A 25,036-nucleotide genomic window follows, 5' to 3' on the forward strand; every position below is an offset into this window, starting at 1 on the left:
AAACAATTTAGTGCCATTTACCTCCAGCTGTCCTCCAACCCAGATTATGTTTTCCGCATTAAGCAAAAAGCGCTGGTCAGGGGGCAGTGAGGCATCATAGTATCCCACTGGTTTAAACTGGACTGATCCATCAGAGTCCTGCTGCCAGTTTATGACTTCGTATTGGGCTATTACGCCACCAGTGCTGTCAAACCACACATTATCTCCCATCTTTACAGTGAAATTAACTTTTTTTAGAGCCTCAGCTACCTATTGAGAAAAAAAAAAGCATTTTAACACATTTAAACAGAAATGGTTTATTCTCTTGTTCTTATGTTCCATCTGTCTACCGCTCTCTTTTTAAAATTATATTACCTGCTGTGGTTGTATTAACAGATCTTTTTCACAACCTTCTTTGCACTTGAGTAGACTGTGTAATGAATGAGCAACAGCATAAACTGCGTTGTAGACGTTACTTGCATATCTTTGTTCAGGCACATCATCACTGAAGTTTTTTAGCACAAGCAGATCCCGATATATGTTGCAATTTAATGCATATTGAGAAGAATTTCCCTCAGTGTGTAAGCATGGAAACGCTGTTTCCCAGAATACTTTTGTAACATAATCTTCAAAACCTTCAATATCAATTTTTCTCACCGCAAAACCCAGTGACCCTCCCAGTACATGAAAACTGTTTGGAGTGATCAAACGCTTTGCTGTTATCCATGCTTCCACACCAATCATCTGGAGACCTGTAATGTTTTGAATACTTAGATGTTCAAGTAGGTTGTACATCTCGTAACTGGTAAGAAATGCAACAATCACTTTTGCTGTGCTTTTTTTAATTGTCTCTACCACTTTTTGGAGTTTGTCAGGCTCTGTTCGGTAGAATTTTACAGAGTACTCCACACAAATCCCCTCCTCCTGGGCTGTATTGAGAAATATTGCCATGCCATTGTTTCCATAGTCATTATCAGTATTCACAGTTCCAACCCAAGACCAGCCTAAGTGCTTGACTATGTATGCAAGTGCTCTGCTCTGGTGGTAGTCACTAGCAATAGTCCTGAAGAAAAAGGGGTAATCTTTCCTATTACTGAGGCATTCACATGTGGCTGAGTGACTTATCTGAAAAAGAAAGCACAGGAAACAGTGAAACAGTAATGTGCATGAAGATAGTGGAATGTATTTAGTGTTATTGCCCCTTACCACTGGAATTTTAAAAGGTCCTGTAGTTCTGGACAGAATCACTGTAGTAGAAGACTCTGTTTCTCCAATGATAGCATGTATCGGAGGATGTTTGCATATGTATGTGTCTCCTGCTGCAACATTATGACCATTCATCAATGCCATAGTTGCACTCATAGAAGAGAGTCTTGAACCACAAGTATCATAGATTCTGTAGCCAATAGAAACATTTGGAAGCAAACTTTCACTTCGGTTAATCTCCTCAATGGCAAAAGTCATGGTCTGTGCCCTTCTGAAATCTCTCAGATTCACACTGTAACAACAAGTAGGCAAAATACAACAACAACAATAATAATAATAAATACACACACGCACTGCAGCAAAATGATAATTATGTGTGTGTGTGTGTGTGTGTGTGTGTGTGTGTGTGTGTGTGTGTGTGTGAAACTCTAGCTGTATTAAATACATTATCTTTGAAATGTAACAAACCTGGAGCATGACAGAGGCTGAGGTTTTTTTGTAAACACAAATGAAGGTAATGTCTCTATGCTTCGGATTGGAAAAAGTGCTCCAATAGTCATGTCTCCATCCTTGGATAATAGCGGGTACTTCGGGTCTCCTATCATGTGACATAAATACTTTTCTGCTTTTGTATGAAATTGATGGAAAAGAACGATTGTGTAAAGAAAGACAAGCATCCCAAAGATTGAGCTCAACTGCATATGTCAGATGCATTTGACCTGATAAATCATTTTCATTTTTATAGGCACAATTAATATGGATGATTGTTTGTGAACGTAGCCAGTGACTTCATAGGGCAGTACATGAGGCAGGTCAAGTAGGAGTGGAATAGAGTAAAGGTAATTTCAAAGCATCTATGTCAAAGAATGGACAAGTGGATCAATGCTGCACAATTAAATAGACATTAACACCATCACATTTTCTGCATTTCAAGAAGTGATGTGACATGTGGCCAAGAATTGTCTCATACTCGGAGTTTGTGCTTTGTAGGAGTGAACACACACACACACATGAACACACATTGTGGTGAGCAGCCATTTTTGGTGCAGTGCCGGGGGAGCAGTTGGGGGTTCAGTGCCTTGCTCAAGGGTCTCACCTCAGTCGTGGTATTGAGTATTATTTGTAGTGCTTGGTCTTGTGCGTGGTTGATATAGCACCACCAAATGCAGGCTTGGGTGCGGGTGAGGTTTCTCCAATCTGCACGAAATTTGGTATGGTCATTGATGACATTATGTAGGACAAAGTTCACTTGTTTTTTTCTGACATAAGGAAGTCAGCCATGTTGGATGGAATGTGTGATATTTACATTTTCACTCACTGATTTGAGGGGCTTACCATAGTTAACATATAAAATTGTTTTAAGACATCTTTTGATTTGATACTCAAATTCAGGTGAGACGTGCCTCGTCAGCACCACAGCACCCCCTAGTTTGGAAATGCATATTTAATGCATTTGGAATACGTGAAAACTCACAAAAAATTGCACTCATTAAAGCTTAGCAGGATTTAGCAGTTCTTTGGTCATTTGTTTTGGTCAGTGGATTCCATAGCGCCCCTACCATTAAAAAAATAAAATAAAATAGTGTTGTGGTTGTCACATTCTGTCTCATATTCACACATTTTGGTAGGGACATTGTCCTCAACGTAACAAACATATTTCCTATGAACTTTTACTAGCTCCACTCAACAGGAGGTCGGACATTTTGTATTGTTTGAAAATGGCATTCTGTGGGTTTTAAAACTAAATTGTGAAGGAATTTTTTATATCTCAAATGGTGTTAACATTTTTAACAACATGATTAAGAAACATCAAAACTGGGAAACAAGAAATGTCATATATCTTCTATGTGAATCCTGTGGTTTACATCAAACTTCACACACATATGTTTGGCTTTGTGCACAGATCCCTTTGATGTGGGTAGAGTGGGTCACGATTGTAGTGCCACCAATTGGCATAAGGAAGTAAGCCATTTTAGCTAATTTTAAAATATCCCTTTTTCCTCTTTCTGTAAATTGCTTCAGATGTTTTTATAATAATGACAATGAAGTCCAGATTTCAGATTGTTAAAGGGGACATTGAATGCCCATTTTCTGCAAGTTGGTATGATTCTTTAGGGTCTTCATGAAATGTCTGCAACATATTTTGGTAAAAATTCCTTAATGGTCGTGTAAAACAACACTATTTTTACCTTCTCAAAAACAACTCTGTTCACAGCGACCCATTTCAGTGCATGTATCTTTAAATGATAATGAGCTCTGCTCTCCCTGCCCCTCTCTTCTGTGGCAGAGGAAAGACGATTTGCAAATAATCATAAAAATATAAAATGTGATATTTACTTCTTCTGGAGGTGCAGCTGGATCACAAACAGTGGGCACTGATCCATCCTTGAGTTTTAACTTTTTAGCAAAACCTGCCTTGAATTGTCCCTCCTTCAGAAAGCAGTCTGGAGTAAAATGATCTGTGCAGACATAAACCAATTTAGGTGTATTTGGTGGAGCATTACTATCAAAAACAAAAAAAAATTTTTTTATATATATATATATTTAGGATTGATTTTAAAGTACTTTTACTCGTTTATAAATCACTCAATGGCCTAGGACCTAAATACATAGCAGATATGTTCACTGAATATAAACCTAACACACTAATTGACATACTTTTTCAGTAAGATAAGTGGGTTTTGTTCAAAGTAGCTATTATCCACATAGATCTTTGATATGAATATTTTTTGGTAATTCATTAAAGGGGTCATATGATACAATTTTAAATTTTTCTTTCTCTTTGGAGTGTTACAAGCTGTTCGTGAATAGATAAGATCCCTAAAGCAAAGACTAAAGTCTCAAACCCAAAGACATATTCTTTATAAAAGTTAAGACTCGTCCACGCCCTCCGTGGGGCAATTCCAACTTTGCAAAGGCAGTCTGGTGCTTCTGACTCACAGCCTGTAAGTATGTTTTCATATTTAAAGAATATGCCACTGATGACTCAAACACGAGTTTTGAGCAGTGTAGAGTAGCGCTTGTTGCTTGTCGTTTCTCCGATGACTTATGACTGGTTTTGTGGTCCAGGGTCACATTTGTTCAAAATTTCACTTTGGCTCACCAAGGAAAGATGAAGATTGTAAAAGTTTTAAGGTTTAAAACACTACACAAAACATGACTCTCAGAAAACTCAAAAGTATTACTCATGTATTGTCTTTTATGAGGTGAAGATCTCCAGACCAGAACAATGCAAGAACTTGCTTTGTTGTTCTGACAGGCAGAAATCAACAGATATATCCACCACAGAAAATAAAGTATGTTCAAAATTTTCTAGGAGCCATTAGTCGCATGTCACTGAATTTCAGCTTTTGAGTGAGCTGTTCCTATAAACGACAAGTTAGTTTGAACAAAACAACTCAGATATAGTACCACAGATGTAGTAAAACCAATCAAACGTTGATGAACTGACTAAACAACAGTATGAGTAAAACCACTTTTGTATTTTGATGAAATACATAAGAGTTGTACAGTCAGTTATTCAAGGAGACTCACCGTGCAGGTTCTGAAAAAGCCAAACACACAGGAAGGACAGTGGAATGGCTTGGTGTGTAATTCCTATAAAACAAAAAAAAATTGAAGAGTGTACTGTTGACTGTGAAGTTACCTCAACAAACATGATTTTAAATATTCCAATTAGACATATATACACAAATAACGTGTTCACATCTTTAATGCAACTAGAATAGAAAAATAGCAAAAAAACTAAATATAAAAGTCAAAATAGCAAATAGCAAAAACAAAGTGGACTACTTTCAGTGACAGAATGTGTAATTTTGAAAAAGTCTTTACCATTCAGTGATGTGGCTCTGTTGAAATGCTTATCTCTAAAAGTAAATAGAAAGACATCAAGAACACAGTACTGACTGTATTTCCACAGTGGGTCATTTAGTCTTTTAAACTATCTTGTCAATATTGCTTCAAAACAATTAGTTGCTAATTATATATGTAGCCATGTACTCTCAACGACTTGAGCGAGCAGGAGTCTAAAAAAAAACTTTAACTTATAAGTTAAATTAATAACCTGGCAAATTAATGTAGCATTATTTCATTGACTAGGCTAGATTTGACAATAGATATGTATGTATAAAATTGTTATACAGGCCTGGTGGATTTATGCACGGTGATTTATCTACTTGCTGAGTTTATTCACATAGTTATAATTGCATAATACTTAAACATTGTCTTAAATACAAAAATACAACGTTTTGAAAATAGCTACATAAAATCGTTGAAAAAGGACATTATACATTAAACAGTGTAAAAAAGGCCAGCATGTGTCGGCAATTTACCGTCTTCATGAGCGAGTAATCAAACAGCTGATTCATTCATTCATTCAATGGTAACGGATCGCTAGATATGCGTATACAGTGGTGGCTGATTGAGTGGCAGCTGCCTCTTGCAGTGCAAAGGTTTTACTCCCTGTCCCAAACAGATTTCCCCCACGGTCAAAGTGGGACATTCGCGTGAAAATTCGCCGACCAACGGTGACTGTGACCGTGCCTTAACCAGCTTATTTCCAGTCGAAATGACCGAACATACAATTATGCGCAAACAGGAGACTAAGTTACAAACGTATGATGGAGAAAAGTATGAAATGTTTTAAAATATAACACATTACAGCTATAAAAACTGAAATTTAACATTAAATGTGTAAACACTACTAATTAAAGACATTTTTGCTTACCTTTTCCTCAGCGTAGAGTGGTAGATGACCGTTATGTTTCGAAAGATGCGCATGCGCAGAACTCCGACTTCTTTAGTCAAAATTTAAAAAGGGAATAAGCGTTATCAAAGACTATTTGGCATTATGAATATGATTTCGACCAAATGTTTACCATTTTTAAATACACATATAAGCAGTGGTCGAATTGTAAAAAAAATTCAGGGGGGATGGTGTGGTCAATGTCCTTTCCGGGGGCGGGGGGTTGTGGTATGTAGGTCCTGTAGCTAATTTTATGTAATGATTACAAAATGTGTCTAATTTTTAAAAATGTTTTTATTTAATGAAAAATTAGCCTTATTACATGAACTATTATTTATAAGCTTTTTTTCCCTTCTTGGGCCTAAAAATTGAGGAATTTTGGTCAATAATGATAATTAAACAATATTTTGCTAAATGTGTTTTTGTGCTGAAACCTTGCCTGGTTTAGGCCTGTCATGGATAAATAATGATGACAATAAAACCGCCAGTAGGTGGCAGCAAGTCCCTGTTTTTATACATTTTATTGAATCGTTCAAATCAAACGATTCTTTCAAAATGGCTGATTCAATTAGAAATGAAACAAGCCTGAGTCCCAATGTGCAAACGATCCCATCCTAAATTCTATGTGATATTAGTCATTTTCAATACTATTTAGGCAGATATGGTGGATAGTCCTAGTTGATAGTCCACATTGGGACGCAGGGAAAGTGTCCATTTGAATGGACGGACGGTTCAATCACTGGCTCACTCGATTCATTCAAAAACTGATTAATTCAAGGAACGAAACACTGTGTTGCTATGCACTGTTGTATAAAATTAATAGCACATTTGTGCTTGTGCATGTACTGACATTCAGAAAAGTACATTGATTGTGCAGTGAATATAAAAACATAAAAACTCATACATGGGTATTTTTTCTTTAATTGCTTGAATTATAAGGTTATTTTACCTGTATTCTGACAGGCTTCATCGCGCAGTGATGTGTAATAATCAGTATTTTACATAATACACATTATTAATTCAAAGGGGATAGTCAGGGGGATGGTGGTTTTACTGAGGGGATGCTTTTTGACATTTTTTTCTATCAGGGGGATGCCATCCCCCCACATCCCCCCTCAATTCGAGCCCTGATTATAAGCTAATAACAAGGTGTATCATCATAAATGAGCACTTATTAATCATAAGTGGTATGTACCATTAATGTACAATTGATAAATCATATAGATCAATAGTATGAACTTTATTTTATTTAACTTTAATTTTACTAACTAGCCTATATAGCCTAAGTAACTTTGCAACTACGGTACATTTCAACAAACAAATGAAGATACAAGGGACTACAATTAAGCAGTAAATGGGAACAAACTAAAAGTTAACATAATACCACAGTGTTAAGCTAAAAATGCACAGTATTTGTTACATGTAGCTAACATGTGATCCACATGTTAAAACCTATTATAACACATGGAAACATTTTCCACATGGGATCCACATGTTAAAACCTATTATAACACATGGAAACATTTTCCACATGGGATCCACACGTTAAACCCTATTATAACACATGGAAACATTTTCCACATGTGATCCACAAGTTAAACCCAATTAAAACACATGGAAACATTTTCCACATGGGATCCACATGTTAAAACCTATTATAACACGTGAAAACATTTTCCACAGGTTAAACCCTATTATAACACACTGAAATATTTTCCACATGTGATCCACATGTTAAACCCTATTATAACACACGGAAACATTTTCCACATGTGATCCACATGTGCCACATGTGCTCTTATGTTGCAACATGTGGTGACATATTGTCTTCATGTGATCACATGTCAAAAATATATGGACACAAGTGATCACATGTGGGAAATATATGGACACATGTGATCACATGTGGAAAATATATGGACACATGTGATCACATGTGGAAAATCAGCAGTTTGAAAAGTGCCCGAAAGAGCCATGCTTGCTCTGTTTCTCCATCGGCGCAGCCTTTGTCTATTTTTTTTATTTTTTTTTGCACTTTGTACTTTTGGTGAAAAATAAATGTAGCGAAGTTGAACAATTTAGTTTTATTCTACTCAAGTAAAAGTAAATGTACCACAATTTAATTATACTCAAGAAAGTAGAAAAAATTTACTCAAGTACTGTAATGAAAGTATTTGTAATTAGTTACTTTCCACCTCTAACCAGACCTGTGAAAAATTCGAAAGTTATGTAGTGTTGGGTTGTGGACAAGGGGCTCTATAGCCCCACCCAATGCAGGCTGTGGTCGGGATGAAGTTTCTCTGATCTGCACAAATTTTGGTATGGTCTTTGATGACTTGTAGGACAAGGTTCTGGATTGTTAGGGTCTTCATGAAGATTTTTTTAGGGGCTTACCATGGCTAAAACCTTATGAAAGTTAACAGATAAATTTGTCTTAGGACATATTTTGTTTGGATAATGCTATTCAGGAGAGACTTGTCTCATTGGCTCCACAGTGCCCCCTTGTTCGAAAATGCATATTTCATCCCTTTGGAATACGCAAAAAAAATTTGGTCATTTATTTTGGGTCTGGCCAGTGGATTCCATAGCCTCCCAGACATTTCCAAATTTATTTATCACTTTGGTTGCCATTAATTTTGTCTGATATTCACACATTTTGGTAGGTACATTGTCCTCAACATGACAAACATATTTCAAGTCAGCCATTTTGGATTGTTTGCAAATGGCACGCTGTGGATTTCGAAACACAACTCTTAGGAAATGTATGTAAGTGGCACCAAGCTCCAGTAAAGTCATGTCAAGACACAGAAAATGTTTGATATCTCTAACGGTTTTGCCATGGCAATGCAATAAAAACATAAAAAATGGGAAACAGGAAATGTCCCCCATCTTCCACGTGCATCCTATGATTTACAACAAACTTTACACACATATGTTTGGCTTTGCAGTTAACTCTTGAAAGTTAACAGATAAATTTGGCTTAGGACATCCTTTGATTTGACACTTCAGTTCTGGCTCGATGTGCCTCAATGGCCCCACAGCACCCCCTAGTTCAAAATGCAAGTCCCTTTGGAGTAGGAGAAAATTCACAAACTTTTGCACACTCATAGAAGCTTAGTTTAGTAGTTATTTGGTCATTTGTTTTGGGTGTGGTCAGTGGACTCCATAGCACCCCCTAACATTTCCAAATAGCACTATGATTGCCACAGATTTTGTCTGATATTCACAAATTTTGGTAGTGCAGAAGGAAGTAGGGCATTTTTAGGGCATGACAATAAAGTACAGATTTCAATTAGCAATGAATTTTTAATATCTTAAATGATGTTGCCATGGCAACACATTAAACATTGTTATCGTTTTTATGTTTAGTCATGTCTTTTTGAGGTACTTGTCATGCTTTAATTATCATGATCCTTTGCACACTCGTCAGAGTCATCTGGCATTATGGCTTGGCCAAGGTTCATACATGGGTGTGTAGAGTGGGCTCTTCAGCGGCAACTAGAAATTGGACATTTTCAGAGTACTCTGTAGCACATCCCTTTTCAGCTACCGTCACCAAGCTTTCTTCATATATAGATCCCATCAAGGTGCACAACTTTCACACCACAGACATTGGCTCCGCCCAACAGGAAGTCAGCCATTTTGGATTGGTAAACAGGAAGCGTCTCATATCTTTTGTATAAATTGTGTGATTTACATTAAACTTTACACAAATGTTTGGCCTTTTGGGCTGACCACATTTATGTGTATAATATAGGTCAATGATGTAACACCACCAGCTGGAAGCAGTGTTGCATTTGCAGCAGTCTTTGGGGAAAAAATCAATTTATAAACGAGCAAAAACATGATGATGAAACTGATGTAGAGTGTGACGAAATCCAAACACAAGCGGTCATAGGAGATGCATTCAAAATGCACATTTGCCAGCTGGAAACGATAAACACATCTCAGCTGACAGCTTGTGATTTAATCAGCAAAAATGCACTTTCATACCCGGGAAACATGGCTTCTCTCTCACTTGCTCAATTTCTGGGATATTGTATATCATTTTTGTGCATCAGGGAGCCGCTAACAATATGTGGGAGAATCCCAGACCTTCCAGGAGAGGTGGTATTCTGTCATTGTCAAAAAAAAAAAAATTATAATATAATATAGTATAATTGTTGTTTGCCTTGACATTGATAAATGTTATATACGTATGTATATATATATATATATATATATATATATTTAAATACACAAATTAAATATTATTCTCTACATAAAATAATTTATAAACTAAATTGGCCAATCAGAGCTCAGTATTAAAGAGCTGCACGCGAGCTCACGCATGTTTTTGTCATTTTTCGAGGTACCCCTCACTGCAGACTGTAGCGCGGTGACATCATGTATTTTGACGTATTGCATGTCTTAGTGCGCATGTGCAAAGTGACGTGACGGCATAACTTGTTAATGCTTTACTGCGCATGCACATCTTACTCGTGTTATTACTAGCATTTTTATTATTTTTTTATTATTTAATACTTTAGATTTCATGATTTTGATCGTTTTCAAAAGTTTCATTAGGGGGAAAATGATATAATTATAAATAATTATAGAGAATACTCTGATCTCTATTCTTAATAGATGCTGCTTTCTGTACAGCGGTTACCGTGGAAACAGCTGTATTTCTGCTGATCCATAAGTGCCACCTGCTGTCAGACAGTGGATATATGCTTTTATTCAGTCTGTCTGCTGTTTTTTCTTCATACCAATGCGAAAATCGGACCAAACTTTTGTTGTAAGTCTTAACCGGTAGATGGAAAACAAATTATTGTGCATTCTAAAAATCTCAACACTTTAGATAATAAGGTAGCCTATGTAGAATTGTTTATGGAGTCGATCAAATGCCTATAATGTATAATTTTGACTCATCCTTTTCTTTAAAAAAGGATTTAAAGGCTGAAATGTGAGGTTTATCATTCTATAAAACTTTTTTTCTATGAAACTTTGCCTTTTCCTCTATCATTGTTTTTATTTATTTTTATGCATTACATTTGTGCATCTTTCTGTTCTGTTTCTTTGGACATTTAAAAAAAAAAGTTGAAAGGTTAGTAAACAACAATCATGCCAATACAATAGTTTAAAATTTAATTTAATACATACATTACATAGTCTCCATCCCATATTTTGCCAGGCACATCATTAAAATATCAGATGACAGCAATAACAATATATTTAAATAATAATAACAATAAAGCTATTGGAGTGGTTGTTTATATGATAGTGTATGTGAACCGCAACAACAAAAAAGACAGCATTTACAAGCAAATGATGTGTGAAAAGCAAACTCTGAAACAATGTTATCCATTATCTGTTGCTTGTTGTAAGAAATGCTACTTTAAACAGTGCCTGACATAATACATTTCTTACATGGAGAAGCATTATTTCCTTTGTCTGAAAAGTAACTGAGAGACTTATTTTGTTTATAAGGAATATAAAAAAATTGTATGCGACATGGAATATAAACAACTGCACTGTACAAAGTAATTTGTTAAGTTTACTTAATTGAATTAAGGCAACGAGTTTGCACAATTTAATGAAGTAATCTTAACTTCATTGTATCAAGTGTAATTTAAGACCTATTTACTAACAGATTAAAAGTATTCCTTACTTACATTGAGTCATATTTACTTAGACCATTTAAGTTTTGTTAACTTAACTGAATCTGTGATCTGAGGAATGGTGCCAGTAAAGTTTACTTAAGCTACAGTATATGATAATTATTATTATGCATTATTAACAACAAATTTATATCTATTTATAATTTTTAGTACTGTATCAAACACGTATAGTAAAAATCACAGGTCTCCATTCATATCACTTCAAAACATTTATTTTTCAAAATGCTGCATACAGCTGAAACAAAGCCAAATCAATGGAGTAAATCTGAATTAACAAACATAAGGTTTCCTCTGCGTGAACACTTGGGAAGTCCTGCATCAAAATGCATTTAACTGGCATCTAAGGAATAAAGTCAACACAGCTATAGAACGGATAACCTACTGCCCTTCATCACATTTCTACATTTGTAACATTGCACAAACCTCATTTGAGTGCTTGTGAGCAGATCATGCTGATTGATACTCAACAATATAACGTTACAAGGGTGCGGTGATCCATTAACATACATGTGAAGCAATGAAAATAACAAAAAATACAAATCAGAATTAAAATGTTTTTAGGCCATTAAACAAATATGAAAACTGAATAAACAGAACTGACTCCATTCAAAAAGTGGAACTGAACTAGAATTTTTTCATCTCAGTAGTGGTCACATTAACTGCAGGTCAGATAATATCAACCTTTCAATCTGAGATGTGTTGATTCAGGCAAATAACTGGTTCTTCAAAGTTTGAAGTTTTGGTTTCAATGACTTTGAACCCAGATCAAGCATAACTTGCTGGATGAAGTTAAATGTGTTCTTCATACACTTTGGGTAATCAAGATGGAGTGCATATGAGAGTCCGAACAAGAGACAAACGGCAAGAGACAGGTCCCTGACCTCATCCATTACAATACCTCCCTCTATGATGATAGCTGTGGAGACTGGATCTACAGGGAGCGATGAAGAGCAGTGAGGAGAGTCTTCATTGTGGACTGTCAGAATGCCAACAGGAATGTGCTCAAAGTTGTTTTCATCTGAGTCCTGAAAATATATAAATTTAAAACAATGTAAATAAATATGCATAATATTTTACAAAATCACAACTTATAGACATTAGGCAGGGCTGCATGTTAACTTTTTTTGCACATAGCACTGGTGCTACAAAGAGGTTGAAAGTTTTGTAGCACAGGTCACACAAGTATATTGGATATGTTACATCTCTGAAAATAACCACAAGTAGTGCAGTTCATCACATAAACAGGAATGTGACTGGCAAAAGACATTAATGTTCCGTACAGGGCACACAAAATACAAACCTTAACAAGAAATGTTTTCAGACAAACATTTTTTTTTAATTTGCCCAAAATGGAAGAGTGCAGGAACGTAACACTTTTTGCTTAACATTCTCACTATTGTTTATATAGCCCAAAATCTCTAATCACAATCCAGACATACAATTAAAATTCATCCTCACAACTATATTAAACTTCACATTCCAAGCACCAGTTACAGGATAATAAGAGGTGTTGTTTACAGAGACACAAACTCATCAGGGGTAAATAAGGTGACAAAGATACAGTATAACACCAACACAATTTCGATTGTAACTCAATCCTTTTTGGGATAGTTCACCCACAAATTAAAATTACTGAATGATTTACTCACCTTCAAGGCATACTAGTTGTATATGATTTTTTTTTTCTTTTAGACTAATTAAATTGGAGTCATTAATAAAAATTCCTGGCTCTTCCAAGCTTTACTGTATAATGTCAGTGAAGGGATGTTGTTATTCAATAGTCCAAATAGAGTCCAATAAAGCATATCCATCCATCATAAAAAGTGCTCCACAAGGAAGCGAATTGATGCAGTTGTGTAAGAAAAATATCCATATTTAAAACTTTATAAACCGTAATCTCTAGCTTCTGCTAATTGTCGTACACGTGTACACGAATGAGTGCCGTTCCAGTGGATGACGTAGGATGTATGGCGTAGCATAAGCTACGAGGATTTGAAAAGAAAAATGTCTTAGGATTTATTTGCTAAACAAAGAACAATGCTATCTTTTGCTCCTGTAAACAGACCTTGGTTCTCACGAGACTAGCATATTCTCACCGGAGCTTACGTTACACCTAGGTCCTGCGTCATCCACTGGAATGCCACTCTCATGAACATGCATACAATAGTTAGCGGAAGCTAGAGATTATGGTTTATAAAGTTTTACATATGGATAATTTTCTTACAAAAACACATCAGTTCACTTCAGGAGGCCTTTATTAACCCTCCAGAGCCATGTGGAGTACTTCTTATGAAGGGTGGATGCAGTTTATTGGTATTCTATTGGACTATTGAATAGTAACAGCCATTTACTGCCATTATAAAGCTTGGAATAGCCAGGACATATTTTAACATAACTCCGATTGGATTTGTCTAAAAGAAGAAATTCATATACACCTAGGACAGCTTGAGGGTGAGTAAATCATAGGGCAGTTTTCATTTTTGGGTGAACTATCCCTTTAACTTTCTGAAAGATGTTTTTTTTTTTTAAACAAACTCATCACATTTGCCATAATTATTTTTACATTTAGCTTATGGATTATAAAACAGTTATAACAAATTGTAGCACTTTTATTTTACTGACTTATGATGTATAGCAATTGCCAGAAAATTCATGAAGTCTCATGCAATTTAGATGAAAGGAATATTTTTTTCAAAATCAGCCCAGACCCCAACAGCCTAGAAAACTTAATAGTAATATCATTAACCTTATACAAAATATAAATATTTATAATCATTCTTTACAGATATACTTACAAAGCAGACCTTGAAAAATTCTGAGGGGTTGTCCCCAAGAAGGACAGGGATGCCATGGAGAACCGCACTGCGCCGAAGTGTAACCTCATTTTCCTGAAAAAAAGAGTGTTATATGAAATGAGATTCCATGTTATTCCATGTGTAAAGAATGTCTTGTAATTTGTTCCAGTTTTTTTAATTTGTAGTTTCTTTAAAGATGCAGTCCGTAACTTTTTTGTGTTCAAAATGTACAAAATGTATATAATAAGTGAGTACACCATGAATCCATTTTCCAAACCGTGTTTTTGGCATGTCCTGAATCACTACGGTACACCTATAATAAGTGTGTATATATTTACAACATTTATATAATCGAGTACACCATGAATCCATTTTCCAAACAGTGTTTTTGGCTTGTCCTGAATCACTACGGTACACCTATAATAAGCGTGTATATTGGGACTATTTTAGACTGGTTCGGGTAGGTTCCGCTGCGGAGTAGCCCAGTACCTGCGTGATTCGTCATAGACATAAACAGAGAGAAGTAGCTCCGGCTACAATGTTCTTCCGCAAGACGCACGCAGTTCTATTTATTAACCGCTAGAGCGCCAAAAGTTACAGATTGCAGCTTTAAGGAATCATATTTCATTTTTGTATCTTTCTCTGCAAATTAAAATATGACAATAAATCTTATTTTGATTGACTTGATTTTCTTTAAAGGGATAGTCCACCCAAAAATGAAAATTTGATGTTTATCTGCTTACCCCCAGGGCATCCAAGATGTAGGTGACTTTGTTTCTTCAGTAGAACACGAACTAAGATTTTTAACTCAAACCGTTGCAGTCTGTCAGTCATATAATGGCAGTCAATGGGCTCCACGGCTTTGAGAGTCCAAAAAACATACACAGACAAAACCAAATTAAACCCTTAATCTTAATAAATAAGATTACACAATAAGACAATAAGATTTCTTACCTCACGCTCTGTAAAAAGTGCTGGCCAGCGTTCCAACATTGTTTTGATTGGTGGCTCTGTTTCCACTATTTCTTTTCTTTGTAAGGGAAATGTTTGGTCCATCTTGTGGGCAACTAGGGTCTTGTTTGGTGCTCTTTTTCGCATTTCTTCAACAAGCAGTTCCCTATCTTTTTCAAGAGATATTTTGTCCTTTCCCAAAGGGAAATTTGGGAGGTAATTTGTTTCAACTCTTCGTGTTTTTTTAATGTTCTGTTTTGGATGATGTCCTTCAGGAGAGTACTTGCCCTTTCTTCCCCCATTAACTGTGACATCAAGGCATCCAGCTTTACGAAGTTTTGAGCGAAAATTGCCCATCTTGAATTTGAGACTATTTTTCCACCCACTACACCCAGTCGATGATCCTTACTCTCGAAGGCAGGGATGCTTGCTGATAAGGGCTGTGGCAACTTCAGCAAAGTCTTCATCAGTAGGGTATGCCATAACCATGCTCCTTGACAACACTGGTCTTACAAAGGATGGCAAGCTGTATGGAGTGGAGAGACGAGCGATACTTTGGATGCAGATTGTGGAGTAACCAGTAAATGGCACACATCTTGTTTTTTTTTTTAGATGTGCCTAGGGGATTTGACACTTCAAAGTCATCGATGTACAAGCAAAGTGCAATGCGGAACTCTTCTTCAATGAAGAAGGCAGTTTCCTTAAAACGAGAACCATCTCTGTAGGAGGTATAATCATGAGATTGTCCCAATTCAGTTGACAAAGATTTATCCATTATGTCTCCATTGCTTAACATTGCATGCAACATCTTCAAAATCGGGACATAAACAACAGTTTGCGAGGGGTTGTCCCCAAGAAGGACAGGGATGTCATGGAGAACTGCAGTGCGCCGAAGTGTAACCTAATTTTCCTGAAAAAAAGAGTGTTATATGAAATGAGATTCCATGTTATTCCATGTGTAAAGAATGTCTTGTAATTTGTTCCAGTTTTTTTAATTTGCAGTTTCTTTAAAGATGCAGTCCGTAACTTTTTTGTGTTCAACATGTACAAAATTTATATAATAAGTGAGTACACCATGAATCCATTTTCCAAACCGTGTTTTTGGCATGTCCTGAATCACTACGGTACACCTATAATAAGTGTGTATATTGGCACTATTTTAGACTGGTTCGGGTAGGTTCCGCTGCGGAGTAGCCCAGTACCTGCGTGATTCGTCATAGACATAAACAGAGAGAAGTAGCTACAATGTTCTTCCACAAAACGCATGCAGTTCTATTTATTAACCGCTAGAGCGCCAAAAGCTACGGATTGCAGCTTTAAGGAATCATATTTCATTTTTGTATCTTTCTCTGCAAATTAAAATATGACAATAAATCTTATTTTGATTGACTTGATTTTCTTTAAAGGGATAGTTCACCCAAAAATGAAAATTTGATGTTTATCTGCTTACCCCCAGGGCATCCAAGATGTAGGTGACTTTGTTTCTTCAGTAGAACACGAACTAAGATTTTTAACTCAAACCGTTGCAGTCTGTCAGTCATATAATGGCAGTCAATGGGCTCCACGGCTTTGAGAGTCCAAAAAACATACACAGACAAAACCAAATTTAATCTTAATAAATAAGATTACACAATAAGACAATAAGATTTCTTACCTCACGCTCTGTAAAAAGTGCTGGCCAGCGTTCCAACATTGTTTTGATTGGTGGCTCTGTTTCCACTATTTCTTTTCTTTGTAAGGGAAATGTTTGGTCCATCTTGTGGGCAACTAGGGTCTTGTTTGGTGCTCTTTTTCGCATTTCTTCAACAAGCAGTTCCTGTTGAATTCATCTTTTTCAAGAGATATTTTGTCCTTTCCCAAAGGGAAATTTGGGAGGTAATTTGTTTCATCTCTTCGTGTTTTTTTTATGTTCTGTTTTGGATGATGTCCTTCAGGAGAGTACTCGCCCTTTCTTCCCCCATTAACTGTGACATCAAGGCATCCAGCTTTACAAAGTTTTGAGCGAAACTTGCCCATCTTGAATTTGAGACTATTTTTCCACTCACCACACCCAGTCGATGATCCTTACTCTCGAAGGCAGGGATGCTTGCTGATAAGGGCTGTGGGAACTTCAGCAAAGTCTTCATCAGTAGGGTATGCCTTAAATGAGCACATGCATTCTGCAAACTTTTGCAGTATTTCATGTTTCATGTCTCTAGAAACACTGAGATAAGTTCCATCCCTCATATGAAGTAAATCTCCTTTTCGTAGTCTATAGTTGATGTCAACAGAAAAGTCAGGAACCTCAAAGATCTTGGGCCACTGATGTTTGCTGGATGAGTTTGAACTGTCAGATGACAGAATTTCGGTATCAGATGTGCTGGACATTGACTCTGCTGTCTTAGGTGTCTCATTGGCTGTACAAGGTATCAATTCATGGATTCCAACAGCTGTGTCAGGAGTAACCACAGGAGCATGTGGAATAACTTTCAGTGTTGCTTTATAAGGAAGATCACCCATATCGCTGAGATTGCATAGCGCATTATTGAAGTCAGGATCTTCATACTGCAGTGTGAAGTCACAAGTCAGCTGAAGTTTCTCCTTTACCTCATCTGTAAAAGCTTCTACTGAACTAGACTTTTCTGAGAAAGTAAGTTTACGTATATCTCCATCATTAATGATAACTCTGAGTACTAGTCCTCGGTCCATGTTGATTCACTCTATAAAAGAAAACACAGCATGTTAGGTTATGTTATCTTGATTCAGCACAAAATATACCTTTTTAATGTGACAAAAAGTTTTCCTCTGACTCGGTAAGCTGAGAGAGGGAAAACATTGTTCAATTCAGAGAGTTCAGTGACTGACTGGGGACTTAAATGACTGCCACAAAGCTCATAGGACCTTAAGTGCTCATTATACCATGAGGTCATTTGTCTGCAGACAAACACAACTTGCGTGTTAATAACTAAAAGTTTTGTAATCTGTCTGAAATCTGGGAGACCGGAGCGCGAACCAACAGAAACAATCATGTCTGGTGCATACTTAATCCCATCCACACAGACTGAGGATGCTACCAGGACAGTGTTTTGCTGACCATTCATCTGAAAGAGGCATTGCTGCACATCGTCTGGGAATGATGAAACAATGACAGCTTTTAGTTTTTGAATTTCCACTGGTGGTTTGAAAAAAGATGGAGAAGATAAGTAGAAACCCATCATTCTTTGGTGTCTCACTGCCAGTGTGAGACAAACATTTTTGAAGTTTTGCATTGTGCGAACAATCTTTTTGAAGACTTTGTGTTTTCCCTCAAAGCCCATGGTCCAAACATCTATTAAGGGTCCAAAAGTCCTAATTAGCTTGGGATAGTACTCTAGGTAGTGATGTTTGGTCCGAAGTCTTGTAGAGGGAAACAACGTCTGAAATACATGGCGCTGCTCTGAGATCTTCATCTCAAAAAAGCCAGTGAGTCTTCTGAAAATCTTGGAGACATGGCTAATTCAACCACATCTTTAAGAGTCATGATCAGCTCCCAGAACATGTCACCTTCTGGGACATTATGTCCAATCAGAAAAGGCAGTAATCTAAGAAGAGTCCAATTTTCATGGGCATTGCCTACAATTGTTGACTTTGCTGTGTGACTCTTGGATATAATCTGAGGCCGGTCTGTTTTGTCTGTAAATGTGTAAGGGAACTCTTTGATTGCCTTATTCAAAGACTCCAAAGAGATGTATTTCTGGTCGATAGCGACAACTCAAAAGGCACAATACCTTCCAAAAGGTTGTGTAGGATATCTGGTGGAAAACCATCCACAACATGAAAATGTTGCAGATTCTCACTAAGTATGCAGCTAGATTTCACCCCACACTCTTTGGACAGGGCGGGATTCTGACAAACATTTTCTACATGCTTGTCATGAGTCACTTGTGTTCGGAGCTGGCAGAAGCCAGACTGCACTTCACTGATCTGTATTTTTTCCCTGGTGGCCATGCAGAATCTGCACATATGATTAGCCGGTAAACTCTCCTGGAAACCCACCTGAGAATGAGCTGCCAAATTGTCCGCTGCAACAAACAATACAGTGCCTTTAATGCTAGCTCCAAGCTGTTCCAAGTATAGGCCCTGCTCCTCGAGTAACAAGATCTTGAATGAGAGGCTGGAGAATTTTGCCATAACCATGCTCCTTGACAACACTGGTCTTACAAAGGATGGCAAGCTGTATTGAGTGGAAAGACGAGCGATACTTTGGATGCAGATTGTGGAGTAACCAGTAAATGGCACACATCTTGTGTTTTTTTTTTAGATGTGCCTAGGGGATTTGACACTTCAAAGTCATCGATGTACAAGCAAAGTGCAATGCGGAACTCTTCTTCAATGAAGAAGGCAGTTTCCTTAAAACGAGAACCATCTCTGTAGGAGGTATAATCATGAGATTGTCCCAATTCAGTTGACAAAGATTTATCCATTATGTCTCCATTGCTTAACATTGCATGCAACATCTTCAAAATCGGGACATAAACAACAGTTTGCGAACTGTCCATTTTGTATTCAACTGGCATTACAATAGGGAATTCTCTCAAGACATATGATTCTCTCTTCGCAGAAGTAGACAATGATCCATCATTGCTAGTGCATATAAGGAAAGCATTTGATTCATTGACAGCACTAATAACTTCACTCATAACCGATTCTGAAACGTCGCCACAATATTTTCTAAGAACCGACAGAATAGTGCTCTTTAGCAATGGCTGAGATAACAGAAATATCTGATTGATTTGTTCTATCACTTCCTTCAAGGCCATCTCTGAAATGTGGAGCATAGCTTGCATCTTTAGAAAAAGAGAAGCAATGCAATGTTCTAGCTGGCAATCAAGATCTTCTCGTTTCATTGACAGGAATTTCAAGTTCATCATCATGAGGCAGTTCCTCCTCAGATGTGTCCTCTTCAAAAAGTGTGCTACTAGCAACATGTGTCACTATTGAGGGCTTAAATTTACATTTCATGTCATGTAGCTTTGATCTGTGAGCATTAAATGTTGAGTAAACGTTACTTTGAAAATCACACCCTTCAAATGGGCACACAACACTTTGCTGCAGCTTTACATGCTTTCGCAGGTGCGTAAAAAAATCAGCCTTTGTACAAGGTTGTGCAAAATCGTATAACTGACAGTGAAGCACCTCTTTTTCAATAGGCCTACTTGTTTTCCCAAAATCTGATGCGTGCCATGTGGATACATGCACTTTAAGAGCATTAAAAGACTTAAATGTGCACAAACACTCTTTATACAAGCATGGGACTGGAGATATACGAGTCTAATTTCCATGCTTCAATCTGTAGTGCTTCAGTAAAAGCACTCTTCTATCTGTGTGGTATGAGCAGTACTTACACGGCCAAAGAGACGGCATTGGATTCCAAAACGCTCCAGAAGTAACTTCTCTGTTGGTTACCTTCCTCCGTTCGATTTCTTCCTTCTTCCTTCTGATGCATTAACAGCTACTGACAAAAAGGCAATGTCTTTCAGCAAGCAAAAATGGCGCGACAACCGAGCCCTATCTTGAATGGCGGTTTCCACCAGCGCGAACTGCGAACATTTTCATCCAATGAAAACATAATTCTTCTTCCTTGTCGTCATCTTACGTGTGTCTTACTGGCAGTCTTTTTTTTTTAAAGGCGCATTTCGAACGAACTAAATAGGAGCATTCCGCCGCCTATTGTTCTGGTGCATGACATCGAAGTTTATAAATGACATAATTTCTCTATGTTATATATTTGTTCCACTACTCTTAATGACAGTTTAAATCATTTTAATAATTTTAACATTAATTTATCTGTTTTTAAAGAAATTATCTACTGTGAATTTTTACCATTCAATCTGTGTATAATGAATTCCCTTTTTAAAAGTAATACTTATATTTTCATTATTAAACAACAAATTACATGTAATTCATCAAAAATAAGTTGGTTTTAAAAAATTTAAAATTTTTCAAAAACATCACATATTCTTTTCACTCTCATTCATATGACTTCTGGTCATTTCTCTACTGATTCTTATTTATTAATTCAGCATTTGTGTTTAAATTATCTTGTATTTATTTTTAAAGGTTGGGAACCTCTAAGCTGACATGATAGAATTTGACCCAAAACTCTGCGTTTTCTGAACAAAATGGCACTCAAGCAACTCGCATTACCTTAATTAGGATGATTTGAGTAAATAAGACTTTGAACACAAATAGTAAGGATTACTACCTCTACATCAGTAAGATAAACAAACAACTTCACATTAAGTAAAGTCAACAGAAAAAAATAAGTTAACACGTTTGTTAGATTTTACAGTGGTGTCAACAGCTTTGTCCAATACACTAGATGTTCTTAAGTTTGGTTTACTTAAGATGTTTAGTTTAACTACCGCATCCACCTGAAAGTTCATATAACACGGGCGCCGTGATTTTGCCAAGTAAGACATGTTGCTGGATCAACATATTTTGATGATCCTGGATCAACATTATTGTCCAAAAATATAGACTTAACCCAATCCCTACCCCTAAACCTAACCCTACCCATAATTTATTCCTAAAATCAGTGGGAAATGATAGCTGATTAACAAGGGTGTAGAAGCACCTAACCCTGATTGTAAGCCTAAAACAGATATTTCCTGAAAAGTTATATCTCAATTCTGATTGGTTGATTGGAATGTTGTTCCAGGATCAACAAGGATGTTGAACCAGGAACATGTTGTACTTGGTGAAATCACGGTCACCACATAACACAGCCTAATCGAGTAAAACCAACAAATTAAGAAATAAGAAACGTTTATGATGAACAGAAAAAAAGTGTGAAAGAAAATATCAAAGACAATCACACATACGTACAGTGTTCATATGGTACAATATAAATAAATTAGTAACACTTCATTAGTTAACAATTAAATACTTCTAAAGTATTTATTGATATTTGCTAATGTTAATTTCAACATTTACTAGTACACTATTTAAATCAAAAGTATCTGTTAATATTATTCAATGGAACTGAGCTAATATTAACACTGAACAGTTCCATTTATATTAATTAAGATTAAATGTGCAGTAGGAGATCTCGGAAAATGCTACCCTTAGCCTGATAGCACTGAAAGCGAACATCCCACCCTCCCAGCAATCACCGTCCAACGCCACGTCCCCTGAACGCCTATACGCTCACAGACCAGAATACCAGAGACAACATTACTACAATAGGCTACATCAGCGGTTCCCGATAATAGATAGAATCTAAGTGCCCTGCGAAGTGGACATCACCGGATATTCCGCCATGATTCCAGTTCGAAGCGAGCATATATGTTCCATACAAAGGGCATTAAAGGGTGCGAGACATAAAATTAAATAGAATTTATTTACAGAGGTATATTATGTCACACTTCACACTTCTCTAGTAAGTTTCGTCTGTGTGTGAATCCGTGAATGAATGTTCCGAAGTGAAGTAAGCTTCAACGGATTTCCCCTGCTCAGGGAGTAGGGAGCAAAGAACACTGTGTAGGGAGCATGTCAATCGGAACACAGTTCATGCACGGAGCTCACTTCTAACGAGCTGGATATATTAATTGGGTGTGTTAACGAAGAGAGACATGCAAAATATGCAGAGTGGGGGGACGCGAGGACTGGAATTGGGAACCGTTGGGCTACATCATGTGTCGTTCACCAGTGAGAAAACTTTATAGTACAGGTAGTAAAAGTATTACAATACCAGGAAGGAAGATCGGGTTGTTGATGTTTGTCTGCCATTCTCGCTCTATCTGAACGTGAACGCGCTGATGATGTATCCTGTCTGCGCGAACAAGGTGTGCAGAGGTATGCAAATACATACGTTGACAGGCAGGTAGGAAAGCCAATTAAAACGCTCTGACCGAGCGTTTTGATTGGACGAACATTTATTGGTCCTACGCCTTCCACAGAATGTATAAATACAGATAAATACATTTAGACCACTTAACTTAATGACTGCTATCGGGATGTGAAGAGACTTTCAACCAGCATAACAAAAAATGTTTCTGAAGACAATCACCTTTTGCACCTTTAATAAAGATTAATGTATACTGTAACAAAAGTATTGCTCAGTTTATGTTAGTTAATGCATTAACTAATGGGATTTTATTGTAAAGTAAATGGTAAGATAAAGTAATTTGGCAGTCTCTGCCATGGTATGGCCTCTGTTTACAGTATCATATGACATACGCTCTCTCTCTCACGTGCATGCGCGCACACTCACACACTTTGTGAACATTTTGGTTGCCATGTATAATTATTTCATTACATTTAGTTATTCATGTACCAAAATGATTAATGCATATACACATTAAGATCATAAAAAGACACAACACATAAGTAACGAAAACATAAATTATGCTAATTGAATTAGCCTACTGTTTCTGTTACCACCAAATTCCTCTTTGTTTTCAAACACATAAGGATGCCTATTACAAACATCCGGTATTAAAATCTTTCTGTAAGACATGCGTTTTAAAGACATGCATTACATCATGCACATGCATGACATCACCGCGCTATAGTCTGCAGCAAGGAGTACTTGCATTTTTCACACAAAATGTTTCAAGTGCAACTTGTGACGTTCTTTAACCATTGTATGGTGTACGGGTCTGTGGGACCTGTTTTCATTTTATCAAAAGAAAAATTATATGATTCATTATTTTTTCAAACTCATTTGCCTTGGCTCATTTTCTGTGAAGAACATATATCAGAACAATTTTTAAATTACCATACACTGTACACCCCCCCCACACACACACACACACACTTTTATATTACATACAGGATGACCCGGGCCTAATAAAAGGGTAACACTTTAATTTGATGGTCCCCCTATAGATAGTCTGCTGACTATAAGTTACTTTGCAAGTGCATATCTACACTCTAAAAACCGCTGGGTTGTTTTTTCAACCCAAATGCTGGGTTGAGACCGCTGGGTAAGGATGTTGGGTTGTTTTAACCCAATTTTGGGTTGAAAATTGGTCTTGATCTATAACCCAGCGGTGCTGGGTTGGGAACGCGGACGTGAAAGAGAGCACGCACGTCACGTTAACATCGGACGACACACCAGTCCGAGAAGCCGCCATTTTCTCAGCGTCTTCAGATGGAAGCGAGTGCGAGTGAAAGACGGTTTATGGTAAGTAAAGATTAGAAGTCATAATTCATTTTTTGAGTCCGGTAGTATTTTGAGATTTCATGGAAGGCGGAAATATTCTGAAAAGAGCTTATATTGAAAAATAAGCGGACACGGTTTTCGCCTCAGAAATAGTCTTAACGGCCTCTTTTACTGAACGGAAGAGGTGCTTTTAATACAACTTCAGTGAGTATCTTATGTCATATTTACATGAAATTGTACAATATTTAAATTTTGAGGTGTTAATAGAGGGTTATTAACATATTTACATGTTAATTCGTTATCTTTTTCGCGAAGGGAAAGACGGTTTAAGGCAAGTACACTTCAGAATTCCATGTTATCAATTTTTTTTTTTACTAAGAGTAAAAGAATGTTTGTTTTTGTAGATGTTGAAAGCCAGAGACATAGGAGAGCATCATTCTTTTGAGATTGATGTGAGTTATTTAAAAAAAAAAAATGTTTCTGTTGACTCCTGCCTGTTTACTTCACATTTTGATGCAACAACAGTATGATTACGTGTTCATATTTTATGTAAACCATTGATGTCTGTGTT

General features: G+C 36.8%; 1 protein-coding gene and 1 long non-coding RNA gene across 2 annotated transcripts in view; both read right to left on the reverse strand.

Annotated features, from left to right (window-relative positions):
- Nucleotides 1–1,329, reverse strand: part of LOC107739781 (extracellular calcium-sensing receptor-like) — a 13,074-nt gene extending 11,745 nt beyond the window's left edge. Inside the window, exons 1-3 of the mRNA XM_016551985.1 lie at nucleotides 1,186–1,329; nucleotides 877–1,104; nucleotides 5–249 (exon numbers count right to left, since the gene is read on the reverse strand). Of these exons, the coding sequence (XP_016407471.1) occupies nucleotides 5–249; nucleotides 877–1,104; nucleotides 1,186–1,329 (617 nt within the window). The remainder of the gene's footprint in view (nucleotides 1–4; nucleotides 250–876; nucleotides 1,105–1,185) is intronic.
- A 3,355-nt stretch (nucleotides 1,330–4,684) lies between these two features.
- On the reverse strand, nucleotides 4,685–5,954 carry LOC107739800 (uncharacterized). Its single transcript, XR_001640031.1, has 3 exons — nucleotides 5,912–5,954; nucleotides 5,017–5,051; nucleotides 4,685–4,782 (listed from the first exon to the last, which is right to left on the reverse strand). It is a non-coding gene; the product is annotated as an uncharacterized LOC107739800 (long non-coding RNA).
- Between the last annotated feature and the right edge of the window lie 19,082 nt (nucleotides 5,955–25,036).

The sequence above is a fragment of the Sinocyclocheilus rhinocerous genome, unplaced genomic scaffold (genome assembly GCF_001515625.1).
Source record: "Sinocyclocheilus rhinocerous isolate Xijiao unplaced genomic scaffold, SAMN03320098_v1.1 scaffold2686, whole genome shotgun sequence".
In the NCBI taxonomy this organism is placed as follows: Eukaryota; Metazoa; Chordata; class Actinopteri; order Cypriniformes; family Cyprinidae; genus Sinocyclocheilus; species Sinocyclocheilus rhinocerous.